Genomic DNA, 16741 nt, shown 5'->3' on the forward strand with positions numbered 1-16741 from the left:
GGTTGGTATAGCACACAAATACCCATGCCAACCTATCACAACCAGCCAGTGCACTCACTAGTCTAATGACGTCAGCATACGTCCTCTCCAACAGCATGACTGTCTTAATGATCTGCTTGCATACACGACACAGGGATCCTAACACAGGCTCATCAACGTGAGACTTCTCATCAATCCACAGTGTAAGCTGTATGCGATCATGAAGCCTCTCATCTACCACTACGGCTGTCTGCATCTCCTCGTCCGGTTTATCCGACACGGTGTAGATGACAGACACCTCAAATCTCCTGATTGACCTGATGTTATCAATCGGTAGTATCTCCCCCAGCAGCTTAGGCATTCATGCAATCTACCGGTGATACTTAAATCAATGCGTACCTTTGTGTCATCATGCAGTAGGCTTACTATTCCCCTCAACGGCACCAATTCTTCAAGCAATCTGCAGCAGACAATTAAGCGCTCAAGTTCTACTAGTGGCTGACGGAGACACTGTAAGCGTCTAATTCTACCTGTACCTCTATGATGCAAGAAGAAGCGCATCGCTATCATATCCTCCTGACTATCACATCTCGCGTTAGTTGGTCGGTCTAGCTTATCAGCCAGCTTGCCACAACCAGACTCCCATAACATCTGATACGTCACTTTCTGCAGTATAACCGCGTACTCATGTCTCCGCCTGTAACGTTGTTTTTGTACGTGCTCAAGAATGAGCGCAGTAGCCGGAGACTCCGGTGATATGCCGCATGCAAACTGAAGCAGATATTCCATTTTATTGACATTGTCTCGATTGATCTTTTTCAACCTCTTTTGAAATTCCCTTTTGTTCTCGGTATACAAGTGCGCAAAGTAGTATTCCGCACTATACTCCTGAAATGTCGTGTGGAGGAACGTGACTACTGTCTTCTCATCTGTGCCACTCGTGTACCTATCCAATTGTATGAAGCCACTCTTTCCAGATGCAGACGTGTCTAAGACGGATTCATGCCCACCGGATTCAAACACCAACTCGTTTTTCCTGTCAATTAATGCTTCAAATGCAACCCTTTGTCACACAATGGGTCCGTTTTTCCCTTGTGGACGTGACAGAGGATAGAATTGATAAAACAGCAGAACAGAAAATAAAACACAGGACTGCAAAGTTGTACGATCAGAACTTAATACTAATATTATTCAATTATTCAATTAATATTACAACTTACCCACCACCACAATAATTATCTATTTACAATCAACGCAATTAATCTTGATCCCTGGGGACGAGCGGACAGTTCTAGGAGAGCTGAACTCCCGACGTTGTCGGCTGTAATGTCTGGTAGGGTGTTCCTTCTGAGGTAAGTCTACCCCGTGAGTAAGACACTGTGAAACTCACGCGATCTGTCTCCACCACTGAGCTCAGGTAAGGGTCTATAGATGGGCCTACTCCTGGACGTCCGGCGTCTCCATTTAGGACGATGGATCGAGGTGCGTACTTCCCTTGTCGGATAGCTCACCTCGCCGATGGAAGGAATTACGGGGTTACATACTGCAATTTCACACAGAAACTGTGTACATACCTGATGACACGGCACAGTCGGCTTTCACACAGGACCATTAGACGTGCACATGCGGTGGTAGTTCACACAGAACTCACATAGTCGGGTGCGTAGTGTTTACCCCCAGTCCACACAGGATCAATGGGCTCGTAGTCCACTAAGGACAGGCAAACCCCCGTAGTCCCACACAGGGAAAAGCCCTTTAAAGAAAGATTAAACATAATACACCATGACACTACAACTATAAGATTCCAAAAATTTGCAACCAATTAAATAAAATTTACATGCGCTATATCCTCAACCACAACTCCAGTTACATTTTTGCGAAATGAAAATTCCCCTAAAATCGCCATACTCTCATAACTATATTTTACTACATCCCTGTATTTCCACAGAACACTAAATCACAAATATAAAGGGAACTCCAATTTTCAATCCTTAAGATCTGCTTCAAAATTCAGTTCTTGGAATGAATGTTTTCTCCAAAAAACCTCCTCACACCATTTTGTAAACTCTTTACTTGCCAAACTGACTAATGATTAATAAATTTACAATGAAAGAAATACTTACAGTTTACTGACAAAACTGGCTTTTAAAACATGGGCCGCGCCCTGGTACACACAGTACCACTGTATATACTCCCAAAGGAATATAAGGTGACTGCACACAGTGAAGGCTAAAATAGCAGTGCCCTGGGGAATGCACATGGCATCTAAGTGCTAACAAAATTACTCAACCAAATCATTAATTTGCATACTGCATTAACATAAGAAAGATTTAACTGTGCTGTACATTCTGGGTAGCTTCATTTCTGGATGGGGGAGAATTAAATTAACTTGTGCTAAAAATAAATGTATAAGTGATAATCCAATAATTAATTACTTGAATAAAAACAATGATCACTACTTGATTAATAAATCTATCACATCTTGTGACACCCTTCCAAGATTTTTGAGTTCAGATTCCAACTTCGTCGACCAGTTTTCAATTTCTTGACAGCGGCGCTTTGCAAGAACCTCTGTGAAGCGTCTGTACAGTGCCGATTTACGGTCAGGCAATTCATCATCTTCACTGAAAACTACGCACATTATCTGACAAAGAAGTGGAATATGCGCCATGTTCTTCCACATTTCCTTTCGTTGTAAGCATTGAATTAACTTGTCTGCTTTATTTGTCTGATCATCTGAGAAATGCTTCTTGATATACTGATTGATGCCTTTGGATGAGAATCCCTCTGTATGAACGCGAGCATATGATGTCTGGTTGTCTTTCAGAAGACGATCCACCATGTGTTGCCGTGTTGCCACCAACACGCGACTGTCTCGTAAAACCTTGTTATGCAATACGTTATAGAGACAAAATGTATTATTCTCCTTAGGCTCAAGCAAATCGGGCCGAAGTTCATCTAAACCGTCTAATAAGAACACACTTTCCTTTTCGTTTTCAGTAATTATCCTGATTAAATCAGCGCGATTAGGCTGTTTATCTTTCCGAAAACATTGGTTTAAAATTGCATCAATGACGCAGGGGGTTTTCATGTGTTTTAACTCGAGAAAAAATAAAAGCCTGAAATTGGAAAATAAGTCACGTTTTGCCCAAGTATCCACGATTTTCTTAAAAATAGTTGATTTCCCATGTCCAGCTCCACCTGAGAGAATAATTAACAATTTCTTAATCTTTTCGGCATCTAACAAGTCCTCAAAAGAGTCGTATGGTTTTGTTTTAGCTTTATTGATTTCGGATTGCCCTAACCTTTCCTTAACCAGCTGTGTATAATCATCTTGAGACAGAAGTAACCCGGTATAAATACCATCAACCGCCACCCGATGTTCTTCCTTGGTACTGATGGGGTGTTTAGAGATGAAGCCACTTTTGTTGTATTGTTGTTTTAGCTGTTCCTGACACGAGTTCATATCCCAAGTTCCTGTCGATTGAGAAAGGTTTAGGCCTACGTATATGTTACACATGACACATTTATTTTTACCCAGGAAATCGTTAGCTCGCCGGACCGATGAAGTAACCGCCATGCGTATAGAAACATCGAAATATTATTGCATTAAGACCTTTTTTTCAATGATTCTTGTTGTTTTGTGCTCTTGTAAATATTTTAAATCAATCGAATATTCAATTGAGCTTCTAATTAAATACCTGTGGTAATTAATTAAGGAACTAAACAAGGCGTTCTCCATTAATGCCTTTTTTGGCAGTGGGACAAACAATATGAAACAAATGACAAAACAAATGTACTCTGAGTGAACTGAGCCACCGTCTTGGGGAATTTCGGACCTAATGTTATGTAATTGAAATTGTTGACAACGGTGCAATAGCAAGTGTTATTAAGGCAATAGTACCAGTACTTGACTGAATGCATTTGATGCTAGTCGACAAAAGGGTTTGGCAACAACGTAATCGAAGTGCACCACCTTAGGAGACACCACTGTACAACGTGTGTAGAAGATAAACGACGGCGGCGGCTGCGCTACAATAATTTGGTCACCGACATCACACAACTGGTGATAACTTCGTTTAATCTGTAACAATAAAATAATATGAAAACAATACAAACATTACGTTAGGTTCCAATTATTAAGCTACAATATACATCATATTTTGGTCATGAATATCCATGCAGTTTGAAAATGAACGAATCAATGAAGAGTATTTTAATTTACTTACGACTTTGTTGGCATTTGTAGCACACTTCTAGTATTAACGATGTGTATTTAACATTTGTATGTAAAATCAATGAACAAATTAATATGAATTCGAACGATTTTTTTGTAAGCGCAGCGCACACGCGCAAAGGCGTGCGTGCGCCAGGCGCGCGCGCTACAACGCCCGCTGACAAACATTTTTGACATTGACAACGTGGACACCAATTTGAAGACGTGACTGACAAAAACTGCTCGAATGGATGGATCCCGTTTGTGCATGTAAATTTTAATCGGAGCAGACGTTTCTGTGGAGGCTATCCTATGCATCAAATTGAGCTAGTGACACTGCGACTATTGAACTAGGAAATATAAATACACATATGATGACGACATTTTACATGTTCCCCTAAAAGCAATAAGCCTCTGGCGTGATGACGCCACAGTTTGTTTACACTAACTTTATGCACTTTCCTATGGAGCCAATAGGGGCCCACGGTCCACTAAACACCATAGGAAAGCACACACGTACACACAGTGTGACGTCATCAGTAGTGGTGTATCCAGTGGGGGGGGGGGGGGGGGGGGGCAAGGGGGGAACTTTGCACCCCCGGCGGTTTTTAGACATTTTTTGGTTTTTGTCAGCAATGATTTGAAGTGTTTATATAATTCTGCTGACATCAATCCCACCAAAGAAAACCCGCTCATCAACCATTACAATGCGCCGTGAAATTGTACATATAATAATATAGTATACTCGATAATGGTCAGTTTTGGAGAGCGCTCCAATTTGAAAGATGGGTAACAGCAGAGATGCATTCTCGCACTCTATGGTTTTAATAAACTTTCAGTAAATAAATACATTGTAATACAATAAAGCGTTATCACGAAGGGGCGAATTTCAGGCGCGGGCAATGAAAAGTGTTCACGAAGGGGCGAATTTTAAGGCGCAGGCGCAGTGGGGCAAGATCTGCGCGTACTGTAAATGACTCAGACCGCAGAACGCAGTAGGGCGAAATTTGCGCGTACTCACTTTGGCGTTTTCACGAATGGGCGAATTTGCTAATTTGCCGTTCTTTTTTTTTTCGTTTTCACGAACAACCACTTTTCGTAATTCATTAATTCTAAAAAAATAATGAACTATTTTGCTTCAAGTTTGCTTCATTTAGGAAGATTAGAATCTCTTCTTTCCTCTGATACCTAAATCTTGCATATTTCATGCATCTTTAAGTTTCAAATTGTTTAATGAAAAAAAAACACCAATACTAAATTCGCCTCTTCGTGAAAACGGTGACGACATGTTGCAAAAACTGTTACTAGAACTATTTTCTCGCCATCTTAAAGTTGCCTTAATTATAACATACTCGTGAAACACCAATACATCCTTACCTGTGCCAGCATTTTGTGGGTTTAAACCTAGCCGATGAGAAGCTGTTGATGGGTGTGATGCACTTCCTGGATAAAGATTTAAGAACAAGAAGTAAAGGCATCAATGTAAACTCGTTGGTATTGTGTATAGAATGTTAATACTTTCGTTAACACCGAATATAAAGGTATTTTGAGTGGTCGTCCGATGACTTTAGGGAAAACATTTCATCCAATGATGACCACCCCGAAAAGTGGTCATGTGGCCCACCGCCGTTTTGAAAACGATGCCTGTGAGCCATTGCAAATAAGAGCAATTCTTGGGCCCACTGTCATGATCCAAATTTGAGACATACGAGCTTGCAGGCCTGTGCACGGCATCAACTGATATTGTTTACAGAGCTTCATGTTCATGGCCCACAAAATGCCCTATAATAACAACAATGGAGGGCATACAAATTGTGACTTGGCCTGCGTAAGCGTAAGCAGGCCTATTTACATGTCTGCACCCATAAAAGAACAAATTACAAGAATTTAACCAATGCAAATACCACACCCAAACCTTGTGTCCAGCATAATAAAATTGGTGACCCTCTGGCTCACAGAACTGAAAATTCTTCCCCGTTTATATCACCCTCCCCATGCCCCTCCCCCTTTAAAAAATACATTAACACTAAATCTAAGAAATCAAACTACTCTATTGTATCGAGCATGATTATATTTACCCGGTCTCTCCGACGTCAAGTTGCAAGTGATATGAACTTTCTTTGCACCGATATGCCCGGTGTTTCCTATGATGGTTCGAGTACTGTGTGGGTCTACAATCAAAAGCAAGAATAACAATTGCGAGTGGATAATAAGCTCTGGTGAAAAATGCAACGCCAATGGCACATATGGAAAACTATACTTTTGCTCAATTTTAGGGACAATATAATTCCTCCCTCTGTCTACCGTCCAATCACTACACAAAGTACCACCCGACCATAACACAACTCCACCCCGAAAAGTGGTCATGTGGCCCACCGCCGTTTTGAAAACGATGCCTGTGCGCATTGCAAATAAGAGCAATTCTTGGGCCCACTGTTATGATCCAAATTTGAGACATACGAGCTCGCAGTCCTGTGTACGGCATCAATCAATATTGTCTACAGAGCTTCATGTTCATGGCCCACAAAATGCCCTATAATAACAACATTGGAGGGCATACAAATTGTGATTTGGCCTGCGTAAGCAGTTTTGGGCCTATTTACATGTCTGCACCCATAAAAGAACACATTACAAGAATTTAACCAATGCAAATACCACCCCCATACTGTGTCCAGCATAATAAAATTGGTGACTCTCTGGCTCACAGAACTGAAAATTCTTCCCCGTTGATACAACCCTCGCCATGCCCCTCCCCCTTTAAAAAATACATTAACACTAAATCTAAGAAATCAAACTACTCTATTGTATCGAGCATGATTATATTTACCCGGTCTCTCCGACGTCAAGTTGCAAGTGATATGAACTTTCTTTGCACCGATATGCCCGGTGTTTGCTATGATGGTTCGAGTACTGTGTGGGTCTACAATCAAAAGCAAGAATAACAATTGCGAGTGGATAATAAGCTCTGGTGAAAAATGCGACGCCAATGGCACATATGGAAAACTATCCTTTTGCTCAATTTTGGGGACAATATAATTCCTCCCTCTGTCTACCGTCCAATCACTACACAAAGTACCACCCGACAATAACACACAACTCCACATATCCTGCCTCCATTTACAAGCTTTTATAAACACATATTTTGTTTGATTTTTTAATTTCAATTTGGTAGTTATAATTTATGGGAAACTTAGGGGTTTATTTTTGGAAATCTTCGAAGACAATCGTATGTATTAACAAACGCGCATGTGCGTCGAAAGCAACAAAACCAGTGTTCCGAAAACTGTCGTATGGCAAAAAGTCAATAAGTCAATTATTTTTGGTCAAACATTTTTTGTCAATTTTAGGGGACGGACATACAGACAGACCGACCGACTGACCGACTACCAAGTGACACGTAGAAGCTCCTGCCAGAGATTGAAAATATCATTCTTAAAATCAACTCAATTTAATTCAATTAAATTCAATTGTGGTTCATTAAAACATTTCTTGCAGGTGAAAATTGAATGTAAATGTCAAGATCCAAAAACTAATTAAACTACTAGAAGTTTGCATTTGTTGAGATACATACGGAGAGTGGTCGGGCAAACAATTATTTCATTACACATTTCCTAGTTCAAGTTAAGTTGGTATTATATTTTACAGAACAGAAAACAAATCACAAAAGCTAGCTTTTCCAGTACAACCATGTGTTTTGTTTGAAAAAAAAAATATGTCGTGGTACGATCAATTTCCGTATACGTACATGTTAGGGAAAGCTACAAGTTATTTCCGATTAATGGCTTCAACAGGAAAGGAATAATAATGTTGTTGTACCTGTTCATCATTAATTGAAAATAACCCAGGTTAATATGGTAAGTAAAAGTGTATGTATTGATAACATCTAACTTCCGGTTTGATGACTTCACAGTATTTGGAAGCGAAAGGTCAACATCAAGTGTAACAGATTTGTGTTTCCTTTATTTAGTATTATTTTTCAGTAAGATTGTGTTTTCGGTCATAACTGTTTTTTTCTTTGTCTGATTCGTGGCTCTAGAGGAGTTTTCGTTATTCGTTTAAAACAAAAAATAATAACATAAATGAAATAAATAACTTAATGACGTCATTTCGTTTAAGTTGTGCCTGACTTTTTCCTTATCTGCAAAATTGTAAGCCAATGCGGCTTGTATACGAGTTTGAGAAATTCACCTTTAATAAAGCGTCGCTTACATGTATATGATGACGTCATCACGACGACACTTGACATGTATAATGCGGTCTTGGTTTGTGTCAAATGTTGGCTCGATACACACAAAAATATCGGTAAAGGTCCACCAAATGACGTCTTCATGACGTAAGTTCTGATTTTGTATAGCAATTACAATACCTTACTGTCTGCAGAGTTTGTGTCGATCTGATTTCCGCTTATCTATGTTTTGAACAAAAAAAAACAAACCGATTTTTCTTATGACGTCATATCAGGACGTTACACATGTATTCCTTTAAAACCTATCACAAACACAAATCTGATTGTCGCGTGCTGCGTTCGTGAGATATGGCGAGACACTGTAAAGTTAAAACATCCATATAAAATCACATACGACGTCATCATTACGTCATCTCAAATTTTGCATATATCGCATCCCGGTATAGGTACATGTAGATTCAACCCATCAAACAAGTAATTCAGGAGATATTGGCCTGCACAGAATGCACCTTAACGGTTGTGTCACGTGACCAGCAATGACGTCATCGTTTCGTCATGATTCGTTGCACGTCTTCAGATTATGGTCTGGGTGTATGCCAAGTTGGACGTAGATCGGATTAACAACAAGTGGTCCGTAGTTGCATGTGCATTTTTAAAGAACGACTTCCAAGTGACATTATAATCCATCAAATTCTGTAGACGAAGACACTTTGCAGCATATTTAAACAACCACCTCCAATGACCCTACATGACCGTAGACATCGGTAATCTGATGGAAAATTGTGTCTGTTCAACAAAGTGTCACTATATCAAAGTTAAGTCGAAATCCATGAAAGCGTTTAGAAGTTATACTTTTTTTTTTAACTTAAAAAGGCCATACGGTTCGTATTGGTCGATCATACGGGGAGGTGTTCCCAAAAGCCTCGCTTAGGCGACACAAAAGAGGGCCAAAAAAGTGTCAACTCCGGGGTGCAGAAAAGTCGATGAAAAAATGAAAAAACACGGATATATTGGATATTGTGAAGTTTAGGCGTCATATTAGTGTCTGGGGTGTTTAATTATCATCAAATACTTTTCAGACAAAAAAAATTGACTTCCCTGAATATAGATGACAGTCAACTGCTTTTGTACTTAAGAAACGTTTGTCAAGGTAGAACTTGTGATTTTTTTTACCCGCACTTCGATTTGGATTGATTAGAAACAACCGATAATCCCGCCAGTAGTTGCATTGATGTGTATAGCAGGGTATTGCGCAATCTCGTATTTTTGTGTTTTAACTCTTAACGCCAGATTTTCATAAAAAAAATTTTACGAAGATAACCCTATTTTAAAATAAAAGGCTATAATGATAAAATTGAGGAATAATGACGTTAAACGTACAAATTAAACAGAGATTTAAACAGTTTCTATAATGAGAACATTGCAGAATAATGACTCTGTACGTACAAATTGGTGCGTCCTCTGATACTCCAACGCCATGACTTGTAGGCAGCCTGGTGGAAGTACCAGCATCATCAGCAGTCTGAGTGCCAACCTCCTCCCTTGATGTAACTCCAGATGTTTGGGGGATCTGACTTGTAGACGGTCTGGTGGAAGTACCAGCATCATCAGCAGTCTGAGTGCCAACCTCCTCCCTTGATGTAACTCCAGATGTTTGTGGGATCTGACTTGTAGACGGCCTGGTGAAAGTACCAGCATCATCAGCAGGCAGAGTGCCAACCTCCTCCCGTGATGTAACTCCAGATGTTTGGGGGATCTGACTTATAGACGGCCCGGTAGAAGTACCATCATCATCACTAGTCTGAGTGCCAACCTCCTCCCTTGATGTAACTCCAGATGTTTGTGGGATCTGACTTGTAGACGGCCTGGTGGAAGTACCAGCATCATCAGCAGGCTGAGTGCCAACCTCCTCCCGTGATGTAACTCCAGATGCTTGGGTGATCTGACTTGTAGACGGCCTGGTGGAAGTACCAGCGTCATCATCAGGCTGAGTGCCAGCGGCCTGTCGTGATTTCTTGATGGTCCTCTCAGAATCTTGTTGATTAGAAGACTTTCGCTTCATTGTGACATTCTGCTCTTTATAACCAGTGCCAACTGGCTGCCTTGATTTCTTGTGACGTCCTAGTAAATTGTAGTACACAATATCTTTATTAATTAACCCTGGCTAGGCACACAATATGATTTATTTATCCTTTTTTTTTTAAAAGACGGGCCTTCAAAAGGACTTGAATTTTGTTTTGTTTTTTATTTTTAAATGAGGTTGGCTCGCTGGTGATGTTTGAAGACAATTGGTTACCAGTTTCACGAAGAGACAGGCATGTGGATTTTGAAGAAAAACTGTTTTCGAGATAATCGCAAGAGAAGTTTCTCCGTTTTTAAAACTGCAAAAACTACTACTTTGCAACAACTTTATGCAATAATAAAACCGTGACGTAATTTTTTGATAGGTAAACGTTAATTTGAACCCAGTAATTATACTTCACATAGTGGTTAAAGAGCCAAAATTAATTAGTAAAGATGCCAGTCTCTTCGTGAAAACGAAAATGTCACATTTCCACATTAATTAATTACGCCCTTCTTGTTCAACGTATTTCCCCCACAGGAATAAAAAGACTAGATCGGCAGTGCGTACAGACGCGCGTTCTACCATCATGGGAGGCGCCATTTCCCAGCGCGTGGGGCAAAAGTTGCGTTATGCGCACCTTTATTTTCGTAGGTTTGCATGGAAAGATAAATGTTTATGTCCGTAAAAGTAATATTTTTGACCTGTAGTAGTTATTTCCTCAACAAAATTCAAAATGGGTTATCAAGCTGCATAATCATTTCGAAGTTTGGTCCATTTTATTTCTCGTATTTATTTCCCGTTTTAAAATGCTGGTGCGCGTTGCTAAAAAACAACACCTTGCATCCAGTTGTTTAAGTGCTCTTTTCTTCATTTTTTCAGGGACAACACCTAGAACATTATTTTCTCCATTGTCCCTCTTCAGGACATTACATCCGCCGTTATCAGATATACTTTTGTACTGTTAGATACTGGGGGAATTCACGCCCCTCCCCCAGACCTTCATCAAAAAATAGAACAAAAACATTTGAGTTATTGTGCACTCCTCTAGCGCAAGAATCTCACAACGTTGAAAAAAGTAATGGGTAGAGCACATGAAATAAATTTGAGGAGTTAATTAGATTTTTCTTTTTAAATTGTTCGTACAGTTTACCCATCTCGTTTGCCTATGAGTAGCAGTGGTTTTGTTTATTGCTCATTGCAAATCATAACTTTTACCGTCCCGATTTTGCTTCTATCGGCTTTCCCGATTGCGCTTTTAAGATCTTCATGATGTTGCAATCTACCAATGCCCCCCTCCCAGCCTGGTCACGCCACCACTCTTAGCGTCAACTTGAGGTCAAATATCCCTGACGCTTTTTCGAAATATGCACAACAACACACCCATCATCCGTACCCCTCAACCCATCCTCCCAAAACGTTCGAATCCGCCAATGCATTGAGAATACTGGAACATTATGAGGTCCGCTCATAAGTCCGACGCCTCATAGGTCCGACGCCTCATAAGTCCGACGCCTCCTAGGTCCGACGCCTCATAGCTCCGACGCACCGTAGGTCCGACAAATTAAACGCCTCGTTTTTCCGACGTCGGACTTATGAGGCGTCGGACGTATGAGGTGTCGGACCTATGAGGCGGAATAAATACATTTTATGCATCATAAATCCGACGCCTCATAAGTCCGACATTTTGGACTTATGAGGCGTCGGACCTATGAGGCGTCGGACTTATGATACGACCCCAACATTATGGGAGGGTAATTGAATTTCATTCTTAAAACGGTTTTCAGGTGGAAGTATTATTGTCTTTAAAAGTCATACATATAAAATGCAATCCAAGTAAACAGTTCTCATCTAGAAAAGGATAATAATATATTGTAGCACAAATCACCAAAATCATCCATTCAAACATTTCACAATTTTAATTTTAAATAATACAAAAGTAATTTAAAGCAGTGTTTACATTCTACGTTTTCCTTTTCATTGTTTAAAACAATGTTTGTATTCACAATTTTAACAGATAAGCTGACATGATATTTGGAGATTTTTAGCAACGCCCACCACCATTTTGAAACCAAATAAATACGAGGGGAAAACAGAGCAAACTTCGAGGTAAGTATCCAGCTTGAAATTGCATATTGAATTTTGTTGGAGACATAATAACTACTGTTCAAAAATGTTACTTTTACGGACATAAAAATGCAAGTTTGTGCACAAACCTACGGGAATGTAGGTACGCGTAACGCACGTTTTGCTCCACGCACTAAGTACTGCGCGTAGAGCGTCCATGACGGAACGGGTACATTTGTGCACACTGTATGGTGCGTATGCACGCACTGCCGATGTAGTCTTTTTATTCTATATCTATAGTTTTTCCATAGTGAATCGCGCGCGTGTTCAATTACGGGCGCGCAGCTGATAATGTAACAAAGATGCCCATCCCTTCGTGGAGACGAAAATCTCTGTTGACCTACTTTCACGCCTTTCCGTGCAATACGTTTTGTACAAATACAAAGACCTCAAAAAACCCTTATATGACCCTTGACCTCCAATTTTGAAGAGTTGTGACGAACCCCTACCCAAGGATCACTCCATCTAAGTTATGAAACATTTAAAGCATAGATGACATAAAACGTATGTGCTCAAGCAGGAATATAGTTTGATAGGCGGATGTGGCATGCCAAGATATATTATGTTACTTTACCTTTTGGTCCACCGCCCAGTAGGCCATCAGTACACAGGCGGAGTGAGATATTCTCGTCCTGTTGTATTCCACAGTCATAAAGTGTCAGCAAGTTACAAAGCTGAAACAAATCAATATTCAAGATCTTCACAAAATACTCTCTTAAACGGAGGCTTTTTAAAGACGAAAGTCTGGTGGTTAGGATTAAAACATAATTAAGGAAACATTTTTTTCAGTGGTGAATTTTCAAATTGAGACGTTTTTAAATCGGTGGGTCTTTAAGGAACCATTCCCGCCAGCAATTAATTATTTAATGTTTCCTGAACTTTAGTGAAACAACATAATTGTACCGATATCAGAGCAGCGTCTGTACTCAACTGATAGTGCTGCTTCTCATCCACGGCCTCTTTAGAATGAAATATTGAATGATACTTTACAACATGGTAATTTTGAAAAATGTGGAGCCATTTTTACCTCGAAGTTACGAAAGTTTCTTCGGATGAACAATCGTTGTTGTTGAGGATGGACACTGATGATCTCGTTTAATATAAGTTTTAAGCACCAGACAGATGTCTCTGGATCCAATTGAAAACAAAGCGTTCTGGGCTTTTGTGTCAGGTGACATCGGATGAAGAAACTGTCAGAAAAACATGTTTTGCATGTTAATGTACTTTTATTAGGTTGAATTGGCAATTACAATATAGTAATGAAAGTAAAGACCATGGACCATTATTGTAACCATTTTTGTACACCAATGTTTAAGTGAGGAAATATTGTTTTTTTTTTTCAAATAAAAAGTTTAGTTCTTTACAAAATAAAATGTGATGCCTAGGTAATTTTTCAAACACAATGTGCAGTACAAATAGCAGCATTTAATCACGTTTTACCAGATGCGCCGAGGTTTGTCTAAATCACAAATGTCTTACTTTTTCTGTGTCTTTTCCTTGGTTGATGCCGCCTTGCTTTCTTTGTTCTCCTCGTCAACTCCTGCATCATGACGCCTGTCTGACTCGGGTCTAGCTGCTTCGTCTCTTGATTCATTCGTTACTAATACAAGCAGGAAAACAGAGTGCATCATAGTATTTCTAATTGTTTTTTTTTAGTAGCAGGTTTTGTAATGGCCTATTTGCTGTCAAATGCGTGAGGTGTGATTTAAAAAATTGGTCCTCACTTCTAGCGTACCTGGTACATGTTGGGCCAAATCAGTCAACCCAATGGCCTCCAATGCTAGTCTCAGTTTCTGAGCTGCTTCGTCGTGATCTGTCGTTTTTTCCCACCAAGTGAGTAGCATGTGACGGCCAGCTTCATTGCTGCCTTCGTTGCTGGATTGGATGTCTGCAATTTCCGCTTCTTCATATCCTAGATGTTCAGCTAGTTCCTTCCATGATGATTCACTTTTCGAAGACAAGTCCTTGAGGTACTCATCATCAATGTTGGCTTTGTCTACCAAAATAATGATTCACTTAAGTGAAACATTCTCAAATGCGTCCACCACCGTATAAGTTACCAACGTAAAGAAATTATATCATTACCTAAAGCTAAAACCCAAAAATACACCTTTTTTCTTAATTAATATATCAAATCAAGATTCAGTTTATTTACTTGAAAATTCTATTCCCACATTTTGTAGTTTACCTTTTGTTACACTGTCATCATTTGGACCATCTACTGAAAGATGGAGAGAGATGATTTCATCCTTGCCGACACCATTCTCCTCAAGTGTGAGTAGGTCACACAGCTACCAAAGTGAATATTGTTTGAAAATAAGTTAAACGATCAGGGGAAACACAGTGGATTTTCGTTAATTGTGAATTGAAATTATGTTCGTTTAATCTTTAGTATGGAGATATTAATTGTAATGTGTTTGTGTATTTAACGTGTGTGTATCATCAATACAAATAACATTGATTAAAACATAAAAATGTGCGATTTTACGTTTTATATTACCATTTGGAAAATCACATCACACCAATATCTAAGATGGGATATTTCAAATTATCTGTATTGATATTAAAGTATACCTACCTGAAAGTTTCTCCTGATGTACAGACGCTGATATCGTGCCTCAACATCAATTCTCTTCTGGATTGTTTCTTTGAGAGATGTGACTGATGTCTCGGGATGGAGTTCAAAGTAAAGTGTCTTGGTTTTTTTTGAGTGGGAAGTCCGGACAAAGAGATGCAGTTTCTGTTTTACGTCTTCGGTATTACTGTGAAAATAGGGGGAAACACTGTGTAGTTTTAGAAATAAATTATTAAACAATAGAATGAGATCAACGAAGAATTTATTTTGAAACTACAATTGTCACTGACATTATTCTAATAAAGGTGTTGCATTTAATTGTACAATTTTTTAAAAACTTTTAAACAACTATTTGTAAAGAATCAAACATCAAATAAATCCTTCAAAATAAAGTTACAATTCTCATATAGCTTCTATTTGTCTCAATGTATGACTCTGTAAATGTCATTGCTGTTTACCTTTGACTTTGGCGAGTGCCCATCGATTCTCTTCGAATCCATCGTTTCAATGGTCTCCTCTTTGCATAGGAAGCATCAGAAGACGTGTTCCCGAAATGCAGTCCAGACAGGAAAGCTTGTTTCCTGCTTGGTTTGACTTTAGTCTTCCTGCTGATGAGTTTGGTGTTGGAGTGGTCGCACACGACGGCTGTTGCCTTAATGTATGCATCCAACTGCTGAACGGTCTTTCTCGGCATCTTGGTAGTAACAAGGTAGAAGTACTCTCACTGAACGAATATGAAGGAAAGGCCTTGTAATAAACACAGGTGGACATTATTGCTATCAAGCTGCGTCTGAGCTACGACCGTCGCGAACAACTCAGTCACCGATTCAGTGCGACCTGAGTGTAACTGCGACGATATTAAAATGAACGGCATAAGGCGGCGCTCAACAAAAATCAATAGTGGCAAGAGTAGAAAACTTTCAACTGCTGCGACGTGTTCCGCGACTATCATACGATTTTTCAGTTTTGTGACTTTAGCATAACTTTTGTATTTGATGCCGACGGTTCCGTCGTGGCGCAAACGAATCGTGGGTCGACCTAAGGCCGGCTTTAGAGGGTCTTGATGTCATTGATCCTAATTAGACTGAGTGGCGTAGAATCTGGGCAGATGCGAACACCAACAATGGAGAAATGGCAAGTCCACATAGTTTTTCCCCCTTTCTGGAAAACAGGTTTAGAAACATTTTTGGGTTAGTTGTATCCGTGGCAAAAGAAAAGAAAAGAAACACGAAAGGGAATCATAGAAAAAGAATGGATTGAAAGATTTTTACAGTGAGAGTAAAATGATTTTTTTTAGAGATTTTTCTTAACAACACGAAACCAAGGGAATGTCAACACTTGGTATGTAACGTAAACATGTGTGTGTACGTGTGTAATATTAAACACACACAACGTGTATCGTACATTGTTTGAAAACGACAGGAAACACGTATCATACTCCGACATGTCCGATGTAAACAACCGATTTTGTTCGTCTTTTCTCGGGTACGGTAAGGCATGAGGTTGGTTTCTTTTCAACCAGGTGTTTAAAATAGGATAAGTAAAAATCCAAAACATGAAATTTTCGGGGATTTCAGGACGCAGTGCCCCTTTAAA

General features: G+C 39.6%; 2 protein-coding genes and 1 long non-coding RNA gene across 3 annotated transcripts; all 3 read right to left on the reverse strand.

Annotated features, from left to right (window-relative positions):
- Positions 1-1142: 1142 nt before the first annotated feature.
- Positions 1143-2575, reverse strand: LOC119725787. Its single transcript, XR_005270734.1, has 2 exons — positions 2103-2575; positions 1143-1732 (listed from the first exon to the last, which is right to left on the reverse strand). It is a non-coding gene; the product is annotated as an uncharacterized LOC119725787 (long non-coding RNA).
- A 3024-nt stretch (positions 2576-5599) lies between these two features.
- Positions 5600-13244, reverse strand: LOC119725416. Its single transcript, XM_038196821.1, has 3 exons — positions 13145-13244; positions 10120-10502; positions 5600-5638 (listed from the first exon to the last, which is right to left on the reverse strand). Exons 2-3 carry the CDS (start codon positions 10441-10443, stop codon positions 5600-5602), a joined length of 363 nt encoding a protein of 120 aa, XP_038052749.1. The 5' UTR covers positions 10444-10502; positions 13145-13244.
- A 1011-nt stretch (positions 13245-14255) lies between these two features.
- On the reverse strand, positions 14256-15839 carry LOC119725417. Its single transcript, XM_038196822.1, has 4 exons — positions 15604-15839; positions 15149-15332; positions 14759-14861; positions 14256-14566 (listed from the first exon to the last, which is right to left on the reverse strand). Exons 1-4 carry the CDS (start codon positions 15837-15839, stop codon positions 14256-14258), a joined length of 834 nt encoding a protein of 277 aa, XP_038052750.1.
- Positions 15840-16741: the final 902 nt, after the last annotated feature.

Source organism: Patiria miniata, unplaced genomic scaffold (assembly GCF_015706575.1).
Source record: "Patiria miniata isolate m_02_andy unplaced genomic scaffold, ASM1570657v1 HiC_scaffold_19, whole genome shotgun sequence".
Taxonomy (NCBI): domain Eukaryota; kingdom Metazoa; phylum Echinodermata; class Asteroidea; order Valvatida; family Asterinidae; genus Patiria; species Patiria miniata.